Raw genomic sequence first — 27,869 nt, forward strand, 5'->3', positions numbered from 1 at the left:
TAGGCATAGAATTGTGGACGTGTGTGTGTGTGTGTATACATATACATATAAACAGAATTTTAATTACTTTTAAATGTATTCATTCAACAAACAGACTTCACTGAGGCTGTGAAAAAGGTATACAAATAATTATGTCGGCCTTATTTTTTTATTTTTGCTGTCCTCCAGTGAAACAACTCATCTGCTGTGCTATGTTTTGGCGACATTATTTCCACTGTTACCACATAAAGCCAAGTACAAACCAATCAGAGAAAGCTCCTCCCTTTGACATCATTATAATAAAACAGAGGCACCATTTGATATTACACTTCATACAGCGTACTCATCAACAAACTACAAGATCCAGAATATGTGGACTTTACTATACGCAGCCCTTGTCTTCCAAGCAGCCCGTAAGTATTGACACTTGAATAAGAAGTTGTGTCTCCTTGTTGTTTTTGTAACTACATTTGTGTTGCAGGATGTACAGACAGGAATTTATTTGTGACAAGATCTCATGACCCTGGAGAAACAATTACTCTCAGCTGTCCACGTTCTGTCAAAAAGACAGACATGTCAACATTGCATTGGATCAGAGTTCTTTCTGGAAATTTCCCAGAATTTTTAGGAGGAACTTTTAATTTTGAATATGAAGGGTTGAACAAGACTCCTCGCACCACGACAGAACAGGGCAATGGAACATTTGATCTGACCATACATCAGTCTACTCTCAGCGACACTGGATTTTACTACTGTGTGAAAGTACAACAACTTAAGATGGAATTAGTGTTTGGAGTATTCTTAAAAATAAAGGGTAAAATTAATCAAATGTGTTTGATTTATAGAATAATATTATATAATATGATTTTAGTTGTTGCTTTGTTCTTCAAACCCACCCTCAGACGTGAAAGTGGAGAGTCCAGATCTGTCTGGTCCAGTGGACTCAAGAGACTCTGTGGATCTTCAGTGTTGGGTCCAGATGGAGAATGCTCAGTGTTTTGAGGAGCGCGTAGTTTGTGCTGTGGCAGCCTGTGGAAACATTCTCTTTGGGAATGGAACTAAAGCCATCCTCAAAGGTATTATATTTATTTATTTTTGTTTTCCGATCACACAAAAACATATTGTTTATTACAGAAGAGAAAACCATTCTCATCTTGCTGAGTGTTGCTCTAACCATCAGTATCATAGTTATACTGGTGCTCATTTATTTCATCAAGAAGAGGACTGGACTCTGTTTCCATGGTAATTCAAGTTCCCAAATTCTGTCAAAAGGTATGCCTCCAGTCAAACCTTTAATGTCCTGTTTCTGTTTTAGTTGGACAAAATTGCACTGATGAAAGAGTCAGTGATGAACATTCAAGGCAGTTGGTAAGATGCACTTAATGACAAATATTAATGTAATAATAATAATAACAATAACAGTAATAATAATAATAATAATAGTAAAAAATAATAATAATACTTTTTAAATGAAGTATCTTTCACAGGGAGATGCTCAGGTGATGTACTCTGCCCTCAAGTACAAGAGCAAAGCTGACAGGTCCCAGCGCAGAGCCGTGAAAACAGAGGAACAAGTGCTCTACTCTGATGTGAGAGTTAAACTGTAAAATTAAGTCATGATTTTTTTTTTTTTTTTTCCATCGTCATACATAATGTAGTATGTAGTAGTAGTGTGTAGCAATTTAAGATAAGAGAACCTATATTTGTCCCACACTGGTAAAATTCAAGATTTGTATATTGTCTGCCATACATTAAAAATACATAAAATGTGCATCATTGTTTGTTTCTTAATGACATGGAGCAGCGGCTCAGCTCCAAGCTCTTTCTAAGGCAGCTAGTAAAACAAACACTTTCAGTTCTGTCTGGAGATGAGGAAGTCAGTTCTCATTCACTTATGGTACCAACCACAGCTTTAGAGCATCTCTCTTTTTGTCAAAGGAAAGTATATGTGGAAAATTCAGATGAAATCACCAACAGAATCAAACACACGTTCACTTTCACTTTGAATGGTCAACATTGTCAGTCACTTCGTTTACATGCACAGAGAACTCCGAGTGCACTAACCACTTTTGTCCCAGTCTACCTGCAGCCAAAGAACCAAATATGTGTGAACAGGGGGTTAAAATACATTCAGATTAATGATAAGATTCATTTAGCATTAACACTAAGAGTTGGCAACTATAACTGCTCATCAAAACAACTTTCTGCAGACATAGATAAGCTGCATCCCTTTTACGTTGAGCATTTGATTTTCAGACATGCTACAAACTGCTCACATTATTTTGTATTTTCTTTAAACCAAAGTGTAAATATCAGGGTCACTTCAGGATCCACCCACAAGAGAATCTTGTGCACTTAAATGTTACACTGTTCAAGATGGGACCCGCAGCATGACTAAATGTGCATGTGAGGTGTTAGTGCAAAGTTTTCCACCAGTCAACCTCAGACTGTGCAGACAAACCAAGCAGCAGTTTCACAAAGAGGAGACTAACTGACCAAGAAAAGAAAACCACATTCTTTTAAAAGTAGCAGTGCAATGGACCATCAAGTGTATCTGCTGCTGTTGTCATTTGAAATGTGCAATCTTGATATGTTGTTTTACACATCCTCCAAATGCATGGAAAATCTAATGGTGTTTTTAAAAAAAAGTTTACTTATCAACACAGGAAGAATATATTTCACAGCTCATTTTGAAACAAACCGCAGTGTTCCATGTGCACAGTTGTCATGGTTTCTCTCAAAATGGTGTACAACAAACAAACTATGTGACAATTGTATTCTCTTTTATCAGTTTGTAATAGTTTGAGTGACAAAATGTCAAGTGGACAACATTTTTGGAGTAAATACATTTCACAACTCATCCAAGTAGTTAATTCAGTTCTGACCAAGCTCTGACAAAAATATCTCTCTGAAAGGAGGAGCTAGTTACACTGAAACTAATACACCCTAGCTGTTTAAATGAATTGAGCCCATATGCTCCAAACCTAAAACAGAACATATAGGTCTATCAGGTTCTTTGTTCTTGGTTTGTGGAGGGTGACCAGACATCCTTTTGTTCCCAGATTTTAATTCTATCAATTAGCAGCTTTTTGTGACCCACTTTTCTTTGTTTTGGCGACAGTTTTGAGTTCAGATACAACCAGTGTGAAATTCAAAAACCAGATCATATTCACAGATAGGCCTGTAACGCCTGGGTTTCAGGTAGAAATCACATTAATTTACACAAGACAGATTGAGAGAAATCTTTCCACAATCTAAATTTCTATCACAGTGTCTCCTCTCTCTGTGGCTGCTGCTGTGAGACTTGTCATTTTGGCCTTGAAGTGTTCGTATTAACGCGACACAGGATGCTGTTTCTCTATGAGGGAGCCTCTGTCCTGTCTGATGTCGTGTCGGTTCGGTTTCGGGATTTCGGGTTGTCCCGGGCGCTAGGCTAGTTCTGTCACTCGGGTTTGGGTTTATGTCAGCTGTTGGGGTTTGAGACATTTATTTGTGCGCTCGCTGCATTTGACGCATGTGGCTATTGACACATGTCCCGTTCACTCGTGTTGATTCGGCATCGTGACTTGTTTTGTTACTCTGCGATGAACTGTTTTGGTTCTGACAGCAGCGCTAGCTTGTGGTTCTGCACTCAGACAACGCGCGCATTTGGTTCAAGTGTCATTACTTTTGTTAAACGAGAGGAATCAGAGAGCAATAGAAACCTTCTAACATTCAGTCTCTTTGAGAGCGAGAAAGAGCGAGAGAGCGAGGAAAACAAACAAGCATGCAAATAGAATTTATCGTGGCTGGAAACGTTATCGAGCTCGTTAAAAGTTATTGTGCGATTAATCGATTTATTGATTATCGTTACAGGCCTATTCACAGATATTGTTGATGGCTGTGTATTATCATAACCAGTCTCCATATACACCAGTAACGGTGCAGTCTAACACTGTTCAAGTATGCAGATGACATGGCTCTTGTAGCTGGTCAAGTAGCTTATGACTTTTAATGACAGACAGTGAATGTTTAATGTCTCCAAAACTTAGTAACTGTGCTGTAATGGCAGATAAAAATCTGGTTTTCAGTCCCTGTTTGAGAGTCTAAGGCTGAACGGACAGACAGTGGAGCAGGTGGAGTCCTGCAAGAATCTGGGGGTCCTGTTGGACCCAGCAATGCCTGTTCCTACTGAGGAAGCTGAGGAGCTTTCAGACTAGCCTGGGCATTTTAAAGAGGGGATATTATGCAAAATAATTAGAACATTGTTCCTTCATCAAAAACATGCCTGAAGGGGTTTTAGATCCACACATGACTCAGTAAATAGTCACATGTAGATTATGTAGTCAGTCTTATGAAGGATTTTTGTAAGGTGGCATTTTAAGGATAATGAAATAGTGTGTGTATGTAAAACACACCAAAAACAATTTTCTGTTTTTAAACAGACAATAAAACTTTTTAAATCTTTGAACCTTTTTGAGTCTTATGTTACTAAAATACCTGTGGCCTTGTGGCCCACTAAACTGCAGTGGAATACAGCAGACTAGGCCTGACAACCACAGTCCTCCTTCCAGAGTCTTTCACCGGGTTGGGTACCCGACGGGTATGGGCAAATAGTTGCTGAAATGGGTGGATTTTAACATTCTGGAATTTTACAGGCGGGTATGCGGGCGGGTAGTAATTACATACAGGTGGGTCAGGACTGAATCAGGACTAATAAAGAACTCCACCAGGACTAATCTTGGATTTAAGAGAGAGAGTGAACACCGAGCCCGCAGCTCTCACCTCCGTGCGGTAGCTCTGCTCCGGTCCTTTCGCCTGCATTCACTTGACAGACTACGCAGGCGCACCTCCGGACCTGTCCTGACAGTGAGTCCTGGTTCAGTTCTGGTTTAGTCCTGTTCTAGTCCTGTTTTAGTTCTAGTTCAGTCCTGGTGTAGTCCTGGTACAGTCCACGAATCAGTCCTGTGTTAGTCCTGTTTCAATCCGTGCGGATTGAACATGATCAATGTTTCTTTTGCTCAGTAATTAAAGTCTGTGAAGTGATGACAGTCGAGTCGGGTCTGTGAATTCATATTCGTAATGAAGTCGTTTCATTTCATTTTGTGATTGTCATTCTTGAAGTCATAACTTTTCAGTTCATATTCTGATGGCTGCTTCAGTTAGAAGGCTTGTAATTTGTGTGTGATTTATCACGGGCACAGGCGGGTAACGGGTGGAATGTTAACTGGTCCGGGTGGGGTTTAACTTTGATAAAATCACAGGTTAACGGGCGGGTGCAGAGCTGAACTGCGCGGGTGCGGGCGGGTGCGGCTCTCCAAAAATGGACCCTTGCAGGATTCTTGCCTCCGTTTCCATAACCCTAATTTGGTCACCTTAGGTTTGCAGTCGATATAAGAATTTATAATTAGATGCATGTAGGCTTCTGATTTTGTCTCAGTATTACATATGATTTATAGATGGTTTTATAAAAGCAATATTATCGATGATTTTCCTGCTGCAGATGGACTGAACATTGAGGCTTTCTACAAACAAGGCGTGTCTTAAAGGTGTGAAACATATTGTCCATTGAATGATGTGGTTAAATGAGAAGTATTTGGTAACATTATTTTCAGTGGAGATATGAAGAGTCACAGACCAATCAGATAGTTCTGAAGTGCTCCTCCCACTCATCATTATAACCAGCCAACATTTTATAATGCGCTTGCAGAGGACTGTTCTATCCAGTGGGTCAAAATGATATTGTTCCATCTTTTTCATGCACTGGCGTTTCTCCCACTGACACGTAAGTACTTAAGATATGTTTATGTAGACAACATTACTTACACTGTTTTGTAGTAAATTAATTATAAATCTGATTGTATATTTGACAGATTGTGCCAGTGATCCTGTGTTTGAGACAGAGACCTCCGATGTGGGACAAACAGTGACTCTACGATGTCCCCGTGATTCCTCTGAGAGCAACACATATTTGTACTGGATCAGACTTCTCTCTGGGAATGTGCCAGAATATTTAGGAGGAACTCCGTCATTTGATGATAAATCCTATGGAACTAAGCACTTTTCCATTAAAACAAAACAAGAACCTGGATCCTTCGTACTGAGTATTGAGAGACCACAGCTGAGTGACACTGGACTTTACTACTGTGTGAAAGTACAAAATCTGAACAAAAACATGGACTTTGCCAGTGTCATATTTTTAAACATTAAAGGTTTTTTTTTTTTTTTATTCCATAGTTGACTGTAACTATTTGACATATTCTGGCATTCTCAGGAGACTCTGTGGATCTTCAGTGTTGGGTCCAGATGGAGAATGCTCAGTGTTTTGAGGAGCACATGGTTTTGTGGTTCAGGTCTGGACTGGACCAGTCTGGTCCTGGTTTAGTCTACACTCAGAGGAACAGCTCTGCTCAGTGTAAGAGGAGCACAGAAGATCCTGGTCCTCACAAATGTCTCTACACTTTGTCCAAAACCATGAGCCCCTCTGACACAGGGACGTACCGCTGTGCTGTGGCAGCCTGTGGACTCATTCTCTTTGGGAATGGGACTAAAGTCAATATTAAAGGTATTTACAACTTACACATTATCTGAACATATCACTGATTTCAACTTTTCATTTGTCCATTCTTATAGAGAACAAATGTGATTTTGAGAAGACCATCATTATCGTGCTAAGTGCTCTATTAACCATCAGTGTCATCATTATAATGGTTCTCATTTATTCTGTTATAAAGAGGAAGTGTTGGTTTTATGGTACAACATTTTTATACCTTCTAAGAATCTAAGAATTTTAAATCCAGAATAAGACGCTGAAATGTCCCACTTTAATTTCAGATGGACAAACAGCTGATAATGTAAACAGAATTGAATGCACAAGACAGCAGGTAAGACAACAATGTGCATATAAACAATGATTTTTTTTTTCTCTCTTTCTGTCTATTACATTTCAATTTGTTTTACAGAGAGAAGATGAACTGACGTATTCCGCTCCAAAGTTCAACAAGAAAAAAACTGAGAAATCCCATTGCAAAAAGGTAAAGGCAGAGGATTTTGTGATCTACTCTGATGTTAGGAAATAGTACAGACAAAACACAATTTTATAGCTACATAAATACATCTTTTAATTCATGACTTTATTGACTGGAAGATTCAATACGTGGAACATATACTTAAACAATGTTGTTTTAACACATTTTATTTTGTTTAATTTTCATGTACTTAATTATTACATAAAGTAATTTAAAGTAAATGTGTATATAAAAGTAATCTTGAAATAAATCAGTAAATTTCCATTATTTAGAATTAGGTTGCGTTTACACTTGTCCTGGTTTGGTACTGGTTTGAGCCCAATTGAATCTGAATATAGATGTGGTCCTGTAAGTTCTGGTTTAGTCCTGTTTAGTTTCAGATTTAGTTTCAGTTTTGACTCAAACTTAGATGTAGTGATTGTGTAAATGCCCTTAGAAACCTTTTGTAGGGGTGGGTCATCACTGACCTGGCCAAAAATGAATGTTACTGTTTTTTTTTTTTTTGAGCTGGATTTCATTGTTTTTTTTGTTTTTTTTTTTCCAGTTCACAGTTCATAAACACCGTTTTTTTCTATTGCTTTTACGAGAAATAAACTCACTCACGCAAACTTTGGACTTTAATTTACTTTATTCAAGTAGAAATCCATTGGAGTTTGCAGACTAATAAACCAGAAATCTTAATATTGGTATATTGGTATATTGGTATTTTCTGTTTCATAGTGAACAACTCACAGTTTAAATTGGGCTTGAAGTCTAGCTGCTAGCACTGAAGTGATGTAACCGGGGGGTGACCGGGGTGAAGTGGTGAGGAAGATCATGAATACCTTAAATAGCGTTTTACTCTTACTTAAGCAATTTCTTGAACCACTACTTTGTACTTCTACTTGTAATAGTAGTAGTAGTAAAAGTAATAGTAATAGTAATAGTAAAAGTAATATTACTTTGCAGTAATGTTGCTCTTAATATAGGTGTGGTCCTGTAAGTCTTGGAAACAAAACACAACACCAGATGAGTAAACAACATACAAATTCAAACTAGTCACTTAAAACAGTAAGTAGGACTTTCAATGATGTCAGGAACTTAACAGCAAGAAAGTCAACCACAACACAGCTCTGTGTAGAGAGAGCGGACATGTGTGGTTTTGGTGCACTAAGCTGTAGTGATGTTGAAAAACCTTCCGTCTCTGCCTTTCCTGTTGACTGTTCATTGGTATAACTGTGCAAATATGGCCAACAATCATCAATAAGTGAAAATGCATAAGTTCTTTTGAGTGCAAGATATAAGGACAAGATATAAGGACATAGTACATTTTGTGGCCCAATTGATCATAGTCAGAATTGTAAACAGCAAATGCAAGTAATTCAACAACATCACATTGTATTGTGACACGGATCTAAAAATCATGGCATCTCTTTTAAAGCTATATAACATACAACCATGAAGGGTCACTACTGACTGCTGCTCTGTGGCTCTCAGCTTCAAATATGTTTCAAGATGTGGTCCTCGGTGAAAAGGTTTTTATACTCCTCATTAATGAAATTCATCATTCATCTTCATTTAGACAACTAAATGCTAAAGCTGAAGCTTCTCCACAGACCACCAAGCAACATGTCACAGCAGGCCGTGCCAACCGAAACATGCCACAGTTAAAACAAACCAATATTTATTAACTTTTAAAATCCACTACAGGTCAAAAGTTTTAGAACACCCTAATTTTTTCAAGTATTTATTGCAATTCAAGTCATGGAAGTCCATTGAAGAGCTTGAAATGGTACAAAGGTAAATACTGAACAGCCAGAGGTTAAAAAAAAAAAGTTAAAAGATAACAAAACACAGCAAAGTCTGTGCTGGCCATCGAGCCCCATCGAGTTGGTTTGAGATGAACTGGACAGAAGAGTGAAGCAACCTACAAGTGCCACACATTTATGGGAACTTCTGCAACATACTTGGGAAGAACTTTCTGAAGAATATTAGATTTTCATGAATCAAAATTTTAGAATATGTATATAATAATATAATAGTTAAGAGTAAAAAAATTGAGAAAGTGTGGTGTTCTAAAACTTTTGACTGGTAGTGTATACCTTTTCACTTTTTTAAAAATTGTTGAAAGTCATATTTATGCGAGATATAAAATAATTTGTTACATGATGTGCATATACAGTATATTTTATATTTGCTCTTCTAATTTCATTGTTCCTCATGAGTCTGTTCAAAAAGACAAGCAGAAAATAAAATAAAATATATATTCGAGTCAAACATCAATACTGATGTATCACCCATCCCTATCTGTGTCAGAAAATAGTCACTGACCAGGTAGAAATGTATTTTGTATAAACCACAGTGTCACAGACACTCCTCAGTCTGTTTGTGTGACTCTACTGAAGTATCAAAGAGACCGCTGGCCAAAGCAACAGCTCATGTTCAGGCTTCCTGTTTAATGTAGACTGAGCAAAAGACGTGTCACTATCCACAGAAATAATACAGCACTGCACGCTGTACTCAACTAAATCATGTTGTTTTTGGAAGACAACGTACAAATAATTTCATATTTTTTGTTGTGCCACATTAATTTGAAAAATGGTTAGTGCAGGTTTTGACAGGGAAATAGGTCAAAGAGCGGTCTCTCAAAACCATACATGTATTTGTACAATGTGTGGTTCATGAAAAGAATTGTCTCAGGCCAATCACGTTGTTATGACATGCTCCTCCCCAATGCATTTAGCCAGTAGTGTTCTATCTCTTATATGCACTGATGCACTGGCATTTCTCAGCCTGTCGGGTAAGTATTGAGAGTATTGAGAGACCACAGCTGAGTGACTACTGTGTGAAAGTACAGTATATAAATATATCTATCTATCTATCTATATCTCTATATCTATATATACATATATACATACATATATATATATATATATATATATATATATATATATATATATATATATATATATATATATATATATATATATATATATATATATATATAGATATATAGATAGATAGATAGATATAGATATATATATTCTGTCCGTACTTTACTATAATTTTTGGACTTATTTTGCCATTCTTTAGAGCTAGACTCAGGAGACTCATATACAGCTAAAATCACCCTTATCCTGCTGAGTACTGAGTACTGTCTTTGGTCCCATTGTCATTATTACTCCCATTTGTCTGACCATGAAGAAACTCAACAAAACAAACAAAGAACAACAGGTACCAAAATATTCTTAAACCAGCATTTATGTTTCATGATTCATGTTAATGTTGCTTTTATGATCAATTCTTTATATATATATATACTGTATATATAGATAATTTTTTTTCCTACAACAAGCTGCACTGCATCAGGCGACTGAAGCATCAGAAACAGAATGGCTGATTTAGGTGTAATTACTTCATTTGAGATGACTTGTGCTGTTAAACAAGTTTCTCAAACAAAAAAATTAGCTAGTCACTCACCTAAAAAATTTCAAACAATCTAAAGTTTTTTGGCAGTGTTTGCTAATGTGTCCATTGTGTCTCCATGGAAACTGCTGAACATTCCACCATAAATATTTATGTAGACCCACATCATCATTGCAAAATATCAATATAGGCAAATTGAAGTGTGGAAATATGAATGTGTATTTTTCAACTGACTAATAGTAAATCAAGCCAAAGAAATAAATGAAAACAGCATGTACCCTATGTACAGTGTATTGTATTTTACATTTCACATAAATACATATAACTACAATAACATATTTGATTTCATCCTATAAGATGCCTTAAAAAAAAGAAAATAGTATTATGACTAAAACTTGCACAAAAGCAGAATATGTAAAATCACATACATAAAACAACACAAACAATCTTGTCTATATATTCTTGTGAGGATCAGTCTCTCAGTGGTGCTCTGCTCTCACACTGGAGTACACACACTCCTGCTCTCCTTTTGTGTTACTGCTCTGTCTTTGTTTCACTTTTCTGGAGGAGAAATTCAGAGCTGCATAGTTGACATCTGCACGTGCATCCTGCAAATATGTGTTGAAACAAATTAAATATGTTACTACCAAAAAGAAAAGCTTTTCATTTAACAAAAAACAAATGCATTAATAATGTATAGGAAACAAATAGTAGCCTACCATATTTTCTGACATCTCACACTGTGTACTATTAACACTATCAGGAGAATCTGTAAAAGAACATTATGTTAATCCAATTTATTAAGATATTAGCCATGTGTACCATCTCACCTCTGCAGTGTGCACAGAGCCTCCCTCTCTTCACACAGAGGACGATGATCACGAGCACACACACACACAACAGGACTGACAGAAGCCACAGTCACTGGCAGCAGCTGCAGCTCTGGGAGCTCATCTGAAAAATATATAGATAACATTTAGATTACATTTTAACCTAAATGTTATGTTATAACCTATTTATTTAGGTTTTATTTTACACAGCCTTCATATGTGTAGCAGTCTGATTGGAGTTCTAAATTCAAGGTTCAAGGCATCTTTATGATCCCTGTGGGGGTTTGCAGCAGTAACATATAACAGGCTCACACAGACAAACGTAATGGCCATACAACAAATATATTGAGCATTGTTAAATCTAACAACATTTGGAATCAGTCTTCTACAAACTCTGTGATTAAGTGTTTGGGGTGGAACATTTAGTCAAATTCAAGTTTCACTAGAGTGGAGTAAACTGAGCCTCATGTGTATTTGAGGCAAACACCTAAACTGGAGAACATGGAACAAATTGAAAAAAAATAAATTAAATAAAAAATCCAGTGAATTTGTGAACTCAGATATATTTTTAAAGAAAACTCCTGCACAGTATATGGTTTTCAGCTAAGTGACTCCTCATACTATAAGTGTCGTCCTGTGAAGTGTGTTGAGTCCACCAAGAATTTATGCAGCTGAGGTAAACATTTATTAATGAGACTTTTAATTAAGAGTAGTCGACAGACTTAGAGAACAGTGGCATTCTTTACATTTTCTCTTCAGAGGCTACAATTATCCTCAAACTTAAAATATGACTTTTAGAGCAAATATGACGTACCTATGTCCAGTGTAGTTCCTGTCCCAAACAGGATATGTCCACATGTGTGCACAGCGCAGTAGTATGTCCCAGCCTCAGAGGAGCGTCCTATAGTTTTGGACAGACTGTAGACACAGCTGGAGTTTGTAAAGTGGGACATGAGTCCAGTGTGAGGCTCCACAGATCCAGCTCTGAACCAGTGCACCTGCTGCTCTTGTGGACACTGGATTTGGCTCTTGTTGTTTTTGGGCTGAAGTGAACACTGAAGAGACACTGAGCGTCCTGGGACCACTGAAGCTGAGGATGGACTCTGTGTCACATGAACACAGCTCTGTGAGTCTGCTCCATCTGTGACAAAGACAAGAGCACACAGTGTCAGCAGCTACTCTTTACTATTCACTTAGTATTCTAATACTTTACCATTAACAACCAAGTAGGTGCTGTTCACAAAGTTCTGTCCATATTCATCACTCAATATGCAATAGTAGATTGCTTCGTCCTCTTTTCTGATATTTTGTATTGTAAAAAAGTGCTGATTATCCATTGTGGTGAAACTGAACCACTGATTCTTAAATGATTCACTTACTTTAACAGTATTATAATATATATACGCCATAAACTGCATTGTATGTCCTGGGGTTTGCTTGTACCAGTTAACATGTTTATAGTAAATAGAAGAACATGTAAATGTGACAGTGTCTCCAGGTTGGACCAGTGTCAAAGGTATTTGGTCCTCTGCACTTTGACCTGGAAAAAAACAAAAACAACCCTTGTCCAGAAATGTATCACCAACATTTAATAGTTAGTGTAGTTTTACTTACACAAGATGCTCAGGAGGATGAAGGTGATGAGTGGCCCTACCATGATTTCTTCTGATGTTCCAGACAGACTTGCATGAGTATTTGATGTCTCTTCATCTTAAAGCGAGCTTTGAAAAGCGGAAATAAATGTGACTGGCTGAAACACACATTTACCACACCCACAGGCGCACTGTGTCAATTTTCTGGTAGATGGTCCGTCACCTTCTTGTCCCCATGGAGATGTTCTTGTTTTGCCCACCAATGTTTCACAGACAAGAGTAGATGTAAATAGCATAATAGTAACATCTAGGCCAAAGCAAATTTAGTCTTAAAGATTCTTTCAGTTTCAAGACCAGTAGGTGGCATCACCTTGTTTTTTAGGTATTTTTGATCAGATGAATAAATGTATAATAAATAAGTAAAGTGCTATAAAAAGGAAGATTCCAGGCTAAAATGTAACAGCGGGAGACAAGCTGGTGGCGGAGCTTTCATCAGAAAAGTTACATAAGTCTTGTTTCCAAAATGAAATGTACCACCCATTTTGATGTGTCCCAAGCGGACCTTTGGAGGTTCTGACTCCCTTTAGGAGGAGCTAAGTGGAGCGAGATTATTGTGTCACAAGGTTGTTTTGAATGTTGAATACTGTCAAAATATAATTTATCTTGTGTATTTAATGTCATTTAAGGCCCCCAGTGTATTTAGAATCTTCCAGAATAGTTGGCAGTAGTGGTTACTTTCTCACGCTCCTCTGCTCTCCCCTTTCTGCTGTTTAAAGATGTATGTAACAATATGTAAATAGTGAGCTCTGTGATTTTGTTATATTTTTGTTAAATATACATTCATATAAATTAATAGAACTTGTTTCTTATTGGAATCTTTTTGTATTGTGCTGTAGTACTTAAGTTTTTACAGGTAAAAGATAGGCCTATAACTGCAGTAACGTGCAATTGCAATAATAGTCACAGAATTTTGAGCACAGCAGACGACTGATTATGTGCTGCTAATGGGCGGTCACCTTTTTCACCATGCCCCAGTTTTCAGTTCTAAAGATGGCAAAAAGAAAATATAAACCAAACAATGCCTGTAACATGTGTCAAACCCAATGGTTTATATAAAGAGATGTTAAAAAAAAGTGGTAAAGAGGTGCAGGGAAGTGAAATAAATGCCAGAAATGACGACACTGGATTTAAAGTAATTCTCGCTGCCATATAATGTAACATACATACATACAAATATTCTCACACTATATGCAAGGAATGTGTTTCTCCACTAATTTTAACAAATGAATATATTAAATACATGAACAAAAAAACAAACAAAAAAATCTAACAAAATTAACTGAACAACCCCTTTTTCAGTGCATGTGATGTGACATTTTAGATTTCTTCTCTTATCTAATCTTGTGTCACTGAAACAGCCTTTCCATTATCTAATATGATTAAATAAGATTGTGGGCCCTGCTCTAAAACTGCACTTCAAACATTGTGAGGTACTATATATCTAATGTTCTTCGCCCACCTATTGGAAGAGGAAATTACTTTGTTGTCCAAATCACCTGAATCCAAACAAGACGTTTTGTGTATTTTCTGGTCTACAGTTTATGAACAATCCCTTCCTCAGTAGCACACAGATGAAGCAAGAGACTGAAGTAACTTTTGTCTTTTCTGTAGATTCTCCTCAAGGCACTGAATGATAACAGGGTCTATTTTGGGGTCAAATTTATTAGCAAACCAGTGACCGTCATCAAGTAGCCAGCGCATTTCCGCCACACCATAGATGCAAACACCCCGTATGTGCACACCAGTGCAGCGTGGGTACAAATCGCCCTCCATGTAGGACCACTTGACCAGCCTCGTCTTACTCATTTCATCAGTGACATCTGGGTGTGACCGGGGAACCTCTCCTGGTACACCAGGCAAACGTGCAAGGGTTGCCCAGAAATGTTCATCGGGGGAGTAGGTATCTTCACACCAAGCCAGAAAATCTTTGACCACATCAGAGGATTGCATATACTCCACAAATTCCCTTGACAGGACAAAGTAAGCACTGCCGGTAAACATTTCAATCCCATGAGGCGGTGACTTCTTCTCCCTATTTGTTTTGATGGGCATTTTTTTGTATTCATGGTTGACATCTTTAATTTCATGGTGATACTTATATCTTTCACTTTTATACGGAGTAGGTCTGCAAGTCTCTAACATGTTTGCACCTTTTAATTTGGTTAGTTCATTCACTAATTCAGTATTGGGTCTGAGGGGGAAATCCTGTCCACAAAGGTTGATAATGTACTTCCACTTAACCTCTGACTTCAAAAGGTCTGACATGCAATGCAAATCTGCCTTTAATCTGGTAATGCTGGCATAGACCACATATTCTCTTTTTGAAGCAATCATAACATTTGGCAAACACCGGGCCAAGCTTTCCATTGCTGAACGGAACTTATCTGAAGACTTCTCATCGTAGTGAATACAGAAAATATTGTTAGGAGAATATAATGCTTTGATAAGTCTCTCCACCATCCAGGCATATTTGTGGACAACTAATGAATACGCCAATGGGAAGGTTTTCTCCTCCTGTGACAAGCATACATCGTTATAGCCTCTAGACTTGAGGAAAACATTGCAATTCGATGTGAGATTGACCAGGCCATCATCCGATTCCTCCACAATGTGTTTCCTTAATGTTAAAGCTCTCCACACTTCCATGGGGTCCATGTCGTATATTGCAGAGCAGTCCACATTGAATCGGTGAAAAGTCTGGAGGTCCAGGGGAGCGGGAGTGGTGGTGAAGTGATCCATATTACTGTTCCTCAAGATCATCATCAGCATGAGGCTCAGGGCCAAGGCTGCCAACAGCCATGACAGGGCGCCCCTCCACACTCTGATCTTATACATACAAAGACAAATAACATTCAAAGTCACACTCTCAGACATAAAAGTATAAAGTGAAAAATAATAACATGTGAAGTGTCGACTACTCTGTGAAAAAAAAAAAAAAAAAAAAAAAAAAAAAAACAGAAAAGTGTAACTTACTCTATTAATGAAGTAGATTTCCATGTAGTTAGTCTGAGTTCAGGCCAAATTATCAATGAGTGCATGAAAAGATACTCAATGACTCAATGTTGACTTGCTACTGTCTGTAGGTTAATGTCTTAAGTAATGTTATCTGAAAATGATTATAGACTCCCAGAAAGAGGCGGGCAGGTTACACCTTCTCTGTCCAACTATTGGCTATTTTATCTCCTTGCACTTTTTGTGATGCTTTTATTTTAGGAGGGACTTACATTCCAAAGACAAAACATCCAGAGCAGTTATTTATCAAGTATAGGCCTTCACTAGCCTTGACTTACTAAAGTTATCATGGATATAGTAGCTAAAACAGGGTGATGACTGGCTAGCACTCATGTTTCACAGCAAGAAGATTCTGGGTTCAATCCCTGGGTCATGCGAGTCTGTCTGTGCAGAGTTTGCATTGCTTGGCTTGGATTTCCCACATCAGCTCAAGGGTCCTTGGGAGCACCATGGTAAACACTGTTACTGCTAGTCTAACTGCTGTAGCTTTAGATCAATGAGCCTCATTCATGAAATCTTCTTAAGAACAAATTTGGTCCTTCTTTTGACCATTTTTGGCATTCACAAAATGTTCTTCTGTATGAACAAATCCTACGAGCAGTCAGGAGCACTTGTAAGAACAAAAATTCTACTGTTTTAGAATATTATTACTCAGATAATGCAACGAAAAATTTGAATTCATCCATGATTGTAAGTTACATATTTCTTTATGTATCCTTATATATTTCCTTCCTATGATGCATTTTATAGAGCATGTGTTATAGAGCATATGAGCCCCTGGGCCTGGTCATTCAACACCCCTGACCCCAGAGTTCTCTCAGCATCTTCTTAAAGTGGAATGAAGAAGTGTTAAGAAAAGATTCATGAATGAGGCCCCTTACCTTTAAGCTATTGAAGTCTGCATCTATGATAGAGGTGGACTTGTAAATATTTACCTAATTGTTTCTTTGATTGTTATTTAATGTTCTGGTGCTAAGTAACTTGATTTACTTGATTCATTTACATATTTTGGGTGATTGTTCATATAAACGTTTTACACAGTTATTCATAGGTTGATTTATAAGTGTGTGTAATTTCAATTAGTAAAATGATTTAAATGTGCTTATAGATAACCAGATGAAAGGATTGATAAACAGACAGAAAAAAGATACAGCAAATGACATTAAGGCTCCACATATCAATTCAAGCGTCCATCTTCACTCTCGGACTGGAGTATTGTTTGGTTGAAGTGTCCCAACATACATTGCATACAGTCTAGAGTCCAAGCTATCTCCAGTATTAAGTGATATCCTCCAGGCACTGCCCATTGCTCCTGAGATGCCCAGTGACATTAAAGGCTGGGTCAAGCTATAGTTTTCTAATAGTTTTTCTTAAACAGCCTTTAAATATTTTCTTGGTGTGTCTTGACTTACTAAAGCTGCCAGAGTTAGAATCTAAATTCACGTAATGAGTACGGTAGTCCATCTATGATAGAAGTCAATGGAGCCTAGGATCATGGTCCAAGACATTGCTCAAGACAAAAACCAATGAGAAAACTAGAGCATATCTGACTGAAAGGTGCAAGGAACACAAATTCAAATCTAGTAATTAATCTATGGTCAAAATAAAGCGTGCGGCTTGACTTGCTTATAGAAGGAGCAGTCTACCAAACCTTTTACTCAAGAGTACTGTTACACTGTAAAACAGTACTACTAGAAGGACCACAAGCTCTGAAAGTCTTTTGTAATTAAGTAGGCTATTAAGTAATTATACATTTTAATTATTTATTTATTTATCTATTTATTTATTTGTTTGTTTGTTTGTTTAAAACAAGGACAGTGCAAAGAAAATGTTAAACTTAGAGAGAATAGATGCTCTGGGCCGGGATTTAGCTACAAGCTACTTTCCATCTGCAGTCCTTGGACAGGTACAAAATATATTAAGGAAACATTTGACCAACTGTAGGAACAACATTTCATCATTAACAGTGTCTCCTTAAAATAATCACAATTCCATCATCATTAAACATTAAAAAAATTTATTCGTTTAATAACAAGAACAACCTGCAATGCATTGAGCAATCTTTACTTCTATTATTTGTAATGTGCGATAGATTAATTTTGATCACCAGTGACGATGTTATCAAGTAATGATATGAAATGATTTCTTGTCTTGAACATGATGTGCATGTGATGGGACATTTTGGATTTGGCAATGTTCTGTTATCTAATCTTGTGTCACTTATATGGCCTTTTCATTATCAAATATGTTAAAATAAGATTGTGTGCCCTGCACTTACTTCCTAGAATAACTGACACAGAAATCAAACAGCAAGTCTTTAAAACAAGATATTGTATAAGTAATGTCAATATAATGCTCTGTAGAAGAGGCTTTGTGATTGAAATAAGCATAAGAATTAGAACAAGGAAAACAAAGAAAAACCTTGATAACTAAAATCAAAATATCACACAGTATGTTCCTGAGTGGGCCAAGTGAGGATCAGTTTCTCAGTGGTGCTCTGCTCTCACACTGGAGTACACACACTCCTGCTCTCCTCTTGTGTTACTGCTCTGTCTCTGATTCATTTTTCTGGAGGAGAAATTCAGCGCTGCATAGTTGACATCTGCATGTGTATCCTGCAAGTATGAAGACAAAACAAACATGTAACCACTGAAATCTCAATCATACCCAATTATCTGTTGTTTTTAATGTGCTCAAAATTTCAAAATGTTTGTTTCAGTATCAGCACATACCATATTTTCTGAACTCTCACAGTGTGAACTATTGACAGTATCAGGAGAATCTGTGAAATAGGATATGCCACACTATTACAGTTATGCATAGACAATAACAGAAAATAGTTCACATTTAGTATATGGTACCTCTGCAGTGTGCACAGAGCCTCCCTCTCTTCACACAGAGGACGATGATCACGAGCACACACACACACAACAGGACTGACAGAGCCACAGTCACTGGCAACAGCTGCAGCTCTGGGAGCTCATCTGACAATGTATAGCAAGGTTACATTATATAAATCTTGTAGAAGTTTCATTCATATGTGAAGCACTCTGATTGGAGTTGTATAAAAAAAAATACACTGGGATGACAAATACTAATACTACTACTTGTCACTAGTCAAGTCCACCAAAAACCAAACTCACAAATATCATAAGAATTAATACTGCTGGGCAACAGGGGAAAATATACGTATGAGACTAAACACAGTAGTCCATAGAAAACAAAAAGAACAATAGCATTCTTTATATTCCCAGAAAGTCATCATTTGTGCAGTCAGTCAATTAAATGTTCACTTCAGAGGCTACAATTTATTCACACACTTAAAATATGACTTTAAGAGCAAACATGACGTACCTATGTTCAGTGTAGTTCCTGTCCCAAACAGGATATGTCCACATGTGTGCACAGCGCAGTAGTATGTCCCAGCCTCAGAGGAGCGTCCTATAGTTTTGGACAGACTGTAGACACAGCTGGAGTTTGTAAAGTGGGACATGAGTCCAGTGTGAGGCTCCACAGATCCAGCTCTGAACCAGTGCACCTGCTGCTCTTGTGGACACTGGATTTGGCTCTTGTTGTTTTTGGGCTGAAGTGAACACTGAAGAGACACTGAGCGTCCTGGGACCACTGAAGCAGAGGATGGACTCTGTGTCACATGAACACAGCTCTGTGAGTCTGCTCCATCTGTGCCAAAGACAAGAGCACACAGTGTCAACAGCTACTCTTTACTATTCACTTAGTATTCTAATACTTTACCATTAACAACCAAGAAGGTGCCGTTCATGAAGCTCAAAATAATTCCACCCCTTATTTGACAATAGTAGATTGCTTGATCTTCTTTTATGATATTTCTGATTTCAAGAACATGTTTTTTATCCACTGCGGCAAAGGTAAAACGATTTTGATCTTTAAAGGAATCACCAACATCATTTTGTTCATAGTACACAGTTGCAATTTGTTGCATTGTATGTCCTGGAGTTTGCTTATACCAATAAACTGCACTCGCAGTGTCAAGAGAATGTGAACATGTAAAAGTGACAGTGTCTCCAGGTTGGACCACTGTCACAGGTATTTGGTCCTCTGCACTTTGACCTATAAAAAACACACTCATAAATCATCATGTATTTCATATATTCTGTCAGTGTAGTTTTACTTACACAAGGTGCTCAGGAAGATGAAGGCAGTTAGTGGTCCAGTCATGTTTCTTCTGATGTTCCAGACAGACTTACATGAGTATTTGAAGTCTCGTCACCTTAAAGGGAGCTTTGAAAAGCGGAAATTGTAGCGATTGGCTGAAATACAAATTTACCACATCCTAAGCATAATGAAGGTCTGTAAGGTGGGTATGTAGGTCTCCATAGGACTTAAAGTTACAGATTTTTATGATTCTCTAATTATTTTGGGGATTATACCTGTTTTAACTATAAATTATAGTTCTGCAGAAATCAAGGAGCAATGACAGGTTGACAAATATGTTGAAAATTACATGAAGTAGAGAGAGTTCTAAAATATATTGATGGCATCATACTAGGCAGACTTTTATCCAAAAGACACCATTTATATACAAGAAACACATTTCTTCTGATTTATTACTGATACATTATTTTAAGTTTTTTTTTCATATTTTCATTTGTCAAATAATAATATCTATGTAGATTAGAGGAGTTATATATAAGAGGACTAAGGGAGTGTGACGTTACCACAGCATTGGGCTCCAGTCGAATTAAGACATTTCAGGCTAGCAGTTTACTCATTTGGAGCCAAGATCCATAGTTGGAAATCTGAGCATGTGTATCATAGCAACCAAAGAGTCACCCGGGAGTGAAACTGTTTAAGGTACATACATTTTCAATAGAATGTTGCCCAATCACGCCCATCCAATATGGAACGTGGTGGCTTGTGGGTAAGCTATCTCTCACTCATATTGATATTTTGCAGTGACATTGTGCTGGGGGTGTTCTACATGTATCTCTGTGGTGGAATGTTCAGCGGTTACCATGGTGACACAATGTACACATTATCAAACAGGTAGTCTAGTCTAGTTTAGTCTTCCTGGTTTAGTCCTGGTTCAGTCCTGGTCCCCTCATGTTACAGGTCACTGTAGGACAGTACTGGAGACATCATGAGCCTATATGCAATTTGAACTGAAGACAGTTCCTGCACTTTGGAGTTTATTCAAAGGTACAGTATAGTCATTTCAAAATTAGCATTGTATTGCATCCTCACTTGACACAATTTTTCACTCAGAAATATAAATCTAACACACACACACACACCCTTGACAAATGACTATCAAACATCTTTACCTGCTTCCTCTGATTCTTCCTCTGGTTCTGTGTCTGTGCCTGACTCAGACTCTGACCTCTCACTGTCCTTATCCTCTTCAAGGTTCACATTCACATCATTCTCCTCATCACTGGACACAAGCTCATCCTCACTCTCCTCTCTTGGAAGAGCTAAGTCTGCCCTGTGACATAGAAAAAGCTGGTATGCATGTTCTAAGGATGAAAATGAACAGGTTTAAGCTGATGACAGTACAATGATGGTAAAGGTACAAAACAAGCAGAACACAATTATAAATATTTAACTATATACATTTCTATTATTTATATTACATAACCTTCCTTTTGCAAAAACAAATTTTCTTTAGTGAGCAATTGATATAGTTGTCAATAACTCATATAACATATTAATAAAAATGTTGGAATAACATAATTAAATAAATTTTATGTTATCTGGTTAAAATGTTATAAATAATTGCAAACATAGTGTCAGGATAGTGGAAGTTTTTGTTTGTTTGTTTTTAACTGAAACTAAGGGGAAACTAATAATGCATCAAAATCAGTTTTTGCTTTGTTTCGTTTTGTTTTTTACGGTGGTCAGGAAGTGTAAAACACGTTTACATTTCACAATACACATTAACAAGTTTGAAAACAAAATTACATTTAAACTACACATTTACATCTTGAAAACAAATTTACCTTTCATAAAACACATTTGCAAACAAATTTGCAAACACATTTGCAAATAAATAAAACTTGTACAAGAGCCAAAACAAATGCTTTTTTGTTGATTTACAGATGCTTCCCGTGTATCAATCCAGAAACAGGCTCCAAGACAAAGAGGAAGCGTGGAGGCATCATTGCACATGTAAGCACTCTAATACGCAAACTGGTAGATTTTGAGTGGCAGACAATGTAGAAGGAATTACAAAATGTTTTAACAACTTGAGAGTATCCCTTTTTGTCATGACCTGTGGAATCCATTTTGGCAAACTGGCCCATTGCCATAATCCCTATAGTCATAGCAGTAGGTTTGTTAGCTTTATTGTCAGTACAAGATGTTTTTTAGATTGGTGGAATTCTCTCATCAAACTCATTAAATACACAATCCAGCAACTCCAAAACACTCTGGTGGACAAGTTGTGACCAGCACATTCACCTCTCTCTTTTTACCTCAAAAACAACAGTCTGGTAACGTCACATTATGATCTCATATTGTGGCAAATGTGCAGATCATAACTTGTGCACCAGAGTGTTTTGGAGTTGTTGGATTGGGTATTTGATGAGATTGAGGAGAGAAACCAAGAAATCCTGTAAGCCTCCATAGCGGTAGCTCTGAGCAGCTCACATCTCTGCTCCACCAATCTGAAAACAGTTTGTATAGATAATTAAAGGTAACAAACCTATTCCTAGGACTATAGGGATTATGGCAATGGGCCAGTTTGCCATAATGTTGAACTATCCCTATAAAATATGCCTGAATTGTAGTGGTTGTACTGTTGTACATTTTTGCTGTTGCACATTTTAAATAGTTCATTTTTAACAGTGTTTGTAAAGGGTGTCCCATTTGTCCCTCGATTCCATTGGCAGCCATTTTGATTGCATGTAAGAGCCAAAAAATCTACTTCCTGTGAGAGGTTTTACTGTTGCACATTTTGACAGTTGCATTTTTTTGCTGTTGGACATTTTATACTTTTATAATTGTTTAAAACTGTTAGTATGCTTACGATTTGTACTGAATGTGTTGGGTGCATGTTTGTCCAGGAAACTGCCTATGAATATTTCTGTTGAATATAATTGCACTTTGCACTTAGCATAAGCTTGATTAAAAAGTGAAAACAAATCATCATATCGTTCTGTTTTCTACTTTGAGCATAAAGTGAGAGGGTGCAGTAAAATTACAATTAAAAAAAATTTGATTTTACAGTATATTACGCTGTTAATTAAACTGTAAATTTACAGTAAATTATTGGTTAATAATTGCATTACTTTTACAGTAATTCAACATAAATATTTTCACAGCAGTTTACTGTATTTATTTCACAGTTTAATGTAAGTTCACAGCTAATTACTGCTATATCACAGTAATTGCTAGGGCATGGCAAATGTGAATTTACAGTAAAGTGTTGTTTCATCGTAAATTACTTTGAAATAATTACAGTAAAATGCTTTGAACTATTTACAGCAAATTGCTGTGAAATTAATGCAATTATTAGCCAATAATTTACTGTTATTTCAGTGTGAGGTACAATTATATTTTGGTATGCATAAATTGTGAGGTGTATTTGATGTGCGATATGTGTGTACATATGATGGAGTGTGAGTCCTCAATTAATGATAATAATATATAATAGGGCAGTATAATTTCTATGTACACAGCACTGGTACAACTCGACATGTCTGTTTTCAAACAATACAACTGCTTAATGTAATTTTAAAGGTGTGCAGTTTCTTACTTTTACTGGTACTGTAGTTGATTTTTTTTTTTTTTTTTTTATTGAATATCAGCACATTTTAGTAAAAAAAGAGCATTTAAAGGTGACCACTTTTTGAGCCATGTTACAACGGTGTTCATCATCATACACTTACTCAGAGTTTTGATTGATTCCTGCATGTTTTTTGTAAAGGTACTTTTTATTGTCACTGTAGGGAAATTTGACCCATTTGGTTCAATGCTCAGAAAAAAACAGTTTTCACCTACACCCATCCAGGCCCACAGTATACATGTAGGGTTAAAAATGGCATGTCGTCATGTAGTTTCATCAATAGAAATGGGGCATATCAGTTTTAGATTTTTGAAAAGGAAGTCAATAGATCTTTTTTATTAGTGAACCATTTAAGATCAATATTGAGGTTTATAATGAACAAAATCTAAAATAATTGATCTGTGTATTGTATAGTTTAATATTAAATACCACAAAACATCATCATATGTCTTGTTTAAATATATTATATTTGTGTCTCAGATGATTGACAATATTTTTATACACAAAATATCTAATTTGCAAAGAGGTTGGGCTGAATGAAAATACCCAACACATTGCAACATTCAACAATAATATTGGACTGTACACAAACTTGCATGAAGAGTAGGCTCTTATAAAGTTTCCCTCCTCCCTAGTATCCCCCCAGCATCTCACCGTCCCATTCACTCTCCTCTGTCTTACATTTACCCCCTCCAATGTCCAGGCCCTGGGGGGGAGACATCTTATAAAGGTCATCCAGTTGGATCAAAGTTAACAAATTTAATGAAGCTACTAATGCTTTCTCTTTGAGTCTTTCTGAGTCTTGACAGACTTGAGTGTGACAAAAAATAAACCCAATTTATGACGTCATTACACTGGATTTCCAGTAATTCTCACTGCCATATAATGTATCATACATACATAAAAATATTCTCCCACTACATACAAGGTATGTGTTTCTCCATTAATTTTCACAAATAAATATATTAAATATATTAAAAATCTAACAAAACTAATTGAACAACCCCTTTCTCAGTGCATGCAGTGTGACATTTTGGATTTCTTCTCTTATCTAATCTTGTGTTGAAACAGCCTTTCCATCATCTAATATGATTAAATAAGATTGTGGGCCCTGCCCTAAAACTGCACTTCAAACATTGTGAGGTACTATATATCTAATGTTCTTCGCCCACCAATTAGAAGAGGAGAAATGACTTTGTGGCCCAAATCAAATGAATCTAAACAGGACGTTTTGTATATTTTCTGGTCTACAGTTTATGAACAATCCCTTCCTCAGTAGCACACAGATGAAGCAAGAGACTGAAGTAACTTTTGTCTTTTCTGTAGATTCTCCTCAAGGCACTGAATGATAACAGGGTCTATTTTGGGGTCAAATTTATTAGCAAACCAGTGACCGTCGTCAAGTAGCCAGCGTATTTCTGCCACACCATAGATGCAAATACCCCGTATGTGCACACCAGTGCAGCGTGGGTACAAATGGCCCTCCAGTTTGGACCACTTGACCAGCCTCGTCTTACTCATTTCAGCAGTGACATCTGGGTGTGACCGGGGAACCTCTCCTGGTACACCAGGCAAACGTGCAAGGGTTGCCCAGAAATGTTCATCGGGGGAGTAGGTATCTTCACACCAAGCCAGAAAATCTTTGACCACATCAGAGGATTGCATATACTCCACAAATTCCCTTGACAGGACAAAGTAAGCACTGCCGGTAAACATTTCAATCCCATGAGGCGGTGGCTTCTTCTCTCTGTCTGTTTTTATGGGTAATTGTTTGTATTCATGGTTGACATCTTTAATTTCATGGTGATACTTATATCTTTCACTTTTATACGGAGTAGGTCTGCAAGTCTCTAACATGTTTGCACCTTTTAATTTGGTTAGTTCATTCACTAATTCAGTATTGGGTCTGAGGGGGAAATCCTGTCCACAAAGGTTGATAATGTACTTCCACTTAACCTCTGACTTCAAAAGGTCTGACATACAATGCAAATCTGCCTTTAATCTGGTAATGCTGGCATAGACCACATATTCTCTTTTTGAAGCAATCATAACATTTGGCAAACACCGGGCCAAGCTTTCCATTGCTGAACGGAACTTATCTGAAGACTTCTCATCGTAGTGAATACAGAAAATATTGTTAGGAGAATATAATGCTTTGATAAGTCTCTCCACCATCCAGGCATATTTGTGGACAACTAATGAATACGCCAATGGGAAGGTTTTCTCCTCCTGTGACAAGCATACATCGTTATAGCCTCTAGACTTGAGGAAAACATTGCAATTCGATGTGAGATTGACCAGGCCATCATCCGATTCCTCCACAATGTGTTTCCTTAATGTTAAAGCTCTCCACACTTCCATGGGGTCCATGTCGTATATTGCAGAGCAGTCCACATTGAATCGGTGAAAAGTCTGGAGGTCCAGGGGAGCGGGAGTGGTGGTGAAGTGATCCATATTACTGTTCCTCAAGATCACCATCAGCACGAGGCTCAGGGCCAAGGCTGCCAACAGCCATGACAGGGCGCCCCTCCACACTCTGATCTTATACATACAAAGACAAATAACATTCAAAGTCACACTCTCTCAGACATAAAAGTATAAAGTGAAAAATAATAACATGTGAAGTGTCGACTACTCTGTGAAAAAAAAAAAAAAGAAAAGAAAAGAAAACAGAAAAGTGTAACTTACTCTATTAATGAAGTAGATTTCCATGTAGTTAGTCTGAGTTTGGGCCAAATTATCAATGAGTGCATGAAAAGATGCTCGATGACTCAATGTTGACTTGCTACTGTCTGTAGGTTAATGTCTTAAGTAATGTTATCTGAAAATGATTATAGACTCCCAGAAAGAGGCGGGCAGGTTACACCTTCTCTGTCCAACTATTGGCTATTTTATCTCCTTGCACTTTTTGTGATGCTTTTAATTTAGGAGGGACTTATATAAAGGATGGGTCAAATGCAGAGGACAAATTTCTCTGTGAAGATAATATGAAGACAAGGCAAAACAAATGAGAAAACTAAAGAATATCTGAAAGAAAGGTGCAAGTAACACAAATTCAAATCAAGTAATCTATGGTCAAAATAAAACTTGTGGCTTGATTTACTTACAAAAAGAGAAATCTACCAAAACCTTAACTCAAGAGCACTGGTAAATATTTACCAAAGGTAGCTACTGTTCCATCAAACAAAGTAATAACAAGAAGAAACTTGTTAAGCACGTTCAAGTACTTCAACCACACAGAGCAACCTTTACTTCTGTAGCCTACTTTTAGTAGTAAGAGCTTAAATTTGTGCACCTGCTGCTGTTGTGGACACTGGATTTGGCTCTTTTCGGGCTGAAGTGAGCACTGAAGAGACACTGAGCGTCCTGGGACCACTGAAGCTGAGGATGGACTGAACACAGCTCTGTGAGTCTGCTCCATCTGTGCTAAAGACAAGAGCACACAATGTCAGCAGCTGCTCTGTTCTATTCACTTAGTATTCTCATACTTTACCATTAACAACCAAGAAGGTGGCGCTCATGAAGCTCAAAATAATTTCACCGCTTATTTGACAATAGTACGGTAGATTGCTTGATCCTCTTTTCTGATATTTCTGATTTCAAAAACATGTTTTTTATCCACTGCGGCAAAGGTAAAATGATTTTGATCTTTAAAGGAAACACAAACATTTTTTTGATCAAAGTATACAGTTGAAATTTGTTGCATTGTATGCCCTGGAGTTTGCATGAACATGTAACAGTGACAGTGTCTCCAGGTTGGACCACTGTCAGGTATTTGGTCCTTTGACCTATAAAAAACACACTCATAAATCATCATGTATTTCATATATTCTGTCAGTGTAGTTTTACTTACACAAGGTGCTCAGGAAGATGAAGGCAGTTAGTGGTCCAGTCATGTTTCTTCTGATGTTCCAGACAGACTTACATGAGTATCTGAAGTGTCCTCACCTTAAAGCGAGCTTTGAAAAGCGGAAATTGTAGCGATTGGCTGAAATACAAATTTACCACATCCTAAGCATAATGAAGGTCTGTAAGGTGGGTATGTAGGTCTCCATAGGACTTAAAGTTACAGATTTTTATGATTCTCTAATTATTTTGGGGATTATACCTGTTTTAACTATAAATTATAGTTCTGCAGAAATCAAGGAGCAATGACAGGTTGACAAATATGTTGAAAATTACATGAAGTAGAGAGTTCTAAAATATATTGATGGCATCA

At 37.2% G+C, this 27,869-nt stretch overlaps 5 protein-coding genes across 5 annotated transcripts; 1 reads left to right on the forward strand and 4 right to left on the reverse strand.

Annotated features, from left to right (window-relative positions):
- The first annotated feature begins 332 nt into the window (after positions 1 to 332).
- LOC110159008 (uncharacterized) lies at positions 333 to 6,608 on the forward strand. Its single transcript, XM_055159002.1, has 9 exons — positions 333 to 392; positions 461 to 793; positions 882 to 1,055; positions 1,114 to 1,221; positions 1,295 to 1,347; positions 1,467 to 1,568; positions 4,050 to 4,104; positions 5,832 to 5,903; positions 6,233 to 6,608. Exons 1-9 carry the CDS (start codon positions 350 to 352, stop codon positions 6,547 to 6,549), a joined length of 1,257 nt encoding a protein of 418 aa, XP_055014977.1. The 5' UTR covers positions 333 to 349; the 3' UTR covers positions 6,550 to 6,608.
- Positions 6,609 to 10,865: 4,257 nt separating this feature from the next.
- On the reverse strand, positions 10,866 to 12,973 carry LOC129410616 (uncharacterized). The gene is made up of 6 exons (XM_055159117.1): positions 12,836 to 12,973; positions 12,435 to 12,761; positions 12,036 to 12,362; positions 11,222 to 11,345; positions 11,111 to 11,160; positions 10,866 to 10,999 (listed from the first exon to the last, which is right to left on the reverse strand). The coding sequence occupies exons 1-5, from the start codon at positions 12,876 to 12,878 to the stop codon at positions 11,151 to 11,153; spliced, it is 831 nt and encodes a 276-aa protein (XP_055015092.1). The 5' UTR covers positions 12,879 to 12,973; the 3' UTR covers positions 10,866 to 10,999; positions 11,111 to 11,150.
- A 1,225-nt stretch (positions 12,974 to 14,198) lies between these two features.
- On the reverse strand, positions 14,199 to 15,870 carry LOC110159066 (beta-1,3-galactosyl-O-glycosyl-glycoprotein beta-1,6-N-acetylglucosaminyltransferase 4-like). Its single transcript, XM_055159003.1, has 3 exons — positions 15,847 to 15,870; positions 14,969 to 15,699; positions 14,199 to 14,905 (listed from the first exon to the last, which is right to left on the reverse strand). The coding sequence occupies exons 1-3, from the start codon at positions 15,868 to 15,870 to the stop codon at positions 14,431 to 14,433; spliced, it is 1,230 nt and encodes a 409-aa protein (XP_055014978.1). The 3' UTR covers positions 14,199 to 14,430.
- A 1,842-nt stretch (positions 15,871 to 17,712) lies between these two features.
- LOC129410549 (uncharacterized) lies at positions 17,713 to 24,371 on the reverse strand. The gene is made up of 7 exons (XM_055159004.1): positions 24,305 to 24,371; positions 21,189 to 21,380; positions 19,639 to 19,788; positions 19,240 to 19,566; positions 18,747 to 18,869; positions 18,618 to 18,667; positions 17,713 to 18,500 (listed from the first exon to the last, which is right to left on the reverse strand). The coding sequence occupies exons 1-7, from the start codon at positions 24,369 to 24,371 to the stop codon at positions 18,372 to 18,374; spliced, it is 1,038 nt and encodes a 345-aa protein (XP_055014979.1). The 3' UTR covers positions 17,713 to 18,371.
- Positions 24,099 to 27,546, reverse strand: LOC110159065 (beta-1,3-galactosyl-O-glycosyl-glycoprotein beta-1,6-N-acetylglucosaminyltransferase 4-like). Its single transcript, XM_020923630.2, has 3 exons — positions 27,504 to 27,546; positions 26,946 to 27,076; positions 24,099 to 26,191 (listed from the first exon to the last, which is right to left on the reverse strand). The coding sequence occupies exons 1-3, from the start codon at positions 27,544 to 27,546 to the stop codon at positions 24,923 to 24,925; spliced, it is 1,443 nt and encodes a 480-aa protein (XP_020779289.2). The 3' UTR covers positions 24,099 to 24,922.
- Between the last annotated feature and the right edge of the window lie 323 nt (positions 27,547 to 27,869).

Source organism: Boleophthalmus pectinirostris, unplaced genomic scaffold, assembly GCF_026225935.1.
Source record: "Boleophthalmus pectinirostris isolate CB_2022bp ecotype Guang Dong unplaced genomic scaffold, ASM2622593v1 HiC_scaffold_23, whole genome shotgun sequence".
In the NCBI taxonomy this organism is placed as follows: domain Eukaryota; kingdom Metazoa; phylum Chordata; class Actinopteri; order Gobiiformes; family Gobiidae; genus Boleophthalmus; species Boleophthalmus pectinirostris.

What these genes read in the sequence shown, in the direction of transcription:
- LOC129410549 (XM_055159004.1), bottom strand. Translation starts at nt 24,371, where the DNA reads ATGTCTCCCCCCCAGGGCCTGGACATTGGAGGGGGTAAATGTAAGACA. An exon ending in AGAGGAGAGTGAATGGGACG is followed by an intron (nt 21,381 to 24,304) that starts GTGAGATGCTGG and finishes TTTCATCCTTAG; the next exon opens with AACATGCATACCAGCTTTTT. An exon ending in GGAAGAATCAGAGGAAGCAG is followed by an intron (nt 19,789 to 21,188) that starts GTAAAGATGTTT and finishes ATTCCTTTAAAG; the next exon opens with ATCAAAATCGTTTTACCTTT.
- LOC129410616 (XM_055159117.1), bottom strand. Translation starts at nt 12,878, where the DNA reads ATGGTAGGGCCACTCATCACCTTCATCCTCCTGAGCATCTTGT. An exon ending in CATCCTCCTGAGCATCTTGT is followed by an intron (nt 12,762 to 12,835) that starts GTAAGTAAAACT and finishes GTTTTTTTCCAG; the next exon opens with GTCAAAGTGCAGAGGACCAA. An exon ending in CACCTACTTGGTTGTTAATG is followed by an intron (nt 12,363 to 12,434) that starts GTAAAGTATTAG and finishes TCTTTGTCACAG; the next exon opens with ATGGAGCAGACTCACAGAGC.
- LOC110159065 (XM_020923630.2), bottom strand. Translation starts at nt 27,546, where the DNA reads ATGACTGGACCACTAACTGCCTTCATCTTCCTGAGCACCTTGT. An exon ending in CATCTTCCTGAGCACCTTGT is followed by an intron (nt 27,077 to 27,503) that starts GTAAGTAAAACT and finishes TCTTGTCTTTAG; the next exon opens with CACAGATGGAGCAGACTCAC. An exon ending in AGTGTCCACAACAGCAGCAG is followed by an intron (nt 26,192 to 26,945) that starts GTGCACAAATTT and finishes TGTATGTATAAG; the next exon opens with ATCAGAGTGTGGAGGGGCGC.
- LOC110159008 (XM_055159002.1), top strand. Translation starts at nt 350, where the DNA reads ATGTGGACTTTACTATACGCAGCCCTTGTCTTCCAAGCAGCCC. An exon ending in GACTGGACTCTGTTTCCATG is followed by an intron (nt 1,222 to 1,294) that starts GTAATTCAAGTT and finishes TTTCTGTTTTAG; the next exon opens with TTGGACAAAATTGCACTGAT. An exon ending in AGTGGAGCAGGTGGAGTCCT is followed by an intron (nt 4,105 to 5,831) that starts GCAAGAATCTGG and finishes TATATTTGACAG; the next exon opens with ATTGTGCCAGTGATCCTGTG.
- LOC110159066 (XM_055159003.1), bottom strand. Translation starts at nt 15,870, where the DNA reads ATGGAAATCTACTTCATTAATAGA. An exon ending in AAATCTACTTCATTAATAGA is followed by an intron (nt 15,700 to 15,846) that starts GTAAGTTACACT and finishes TGTATGTATAAG; the next exon opens with ATCAGAGTGTGGAGGGGCGC. An exon ending in TATAAAAGTGAAAGATATAA is followed by an intron (nt 14,906 to 14,968) that starts GTATCACCATGA and finishes CAAAACAAATAG; the next exon opens with GGAGAAGAAGTCACCGCCTC.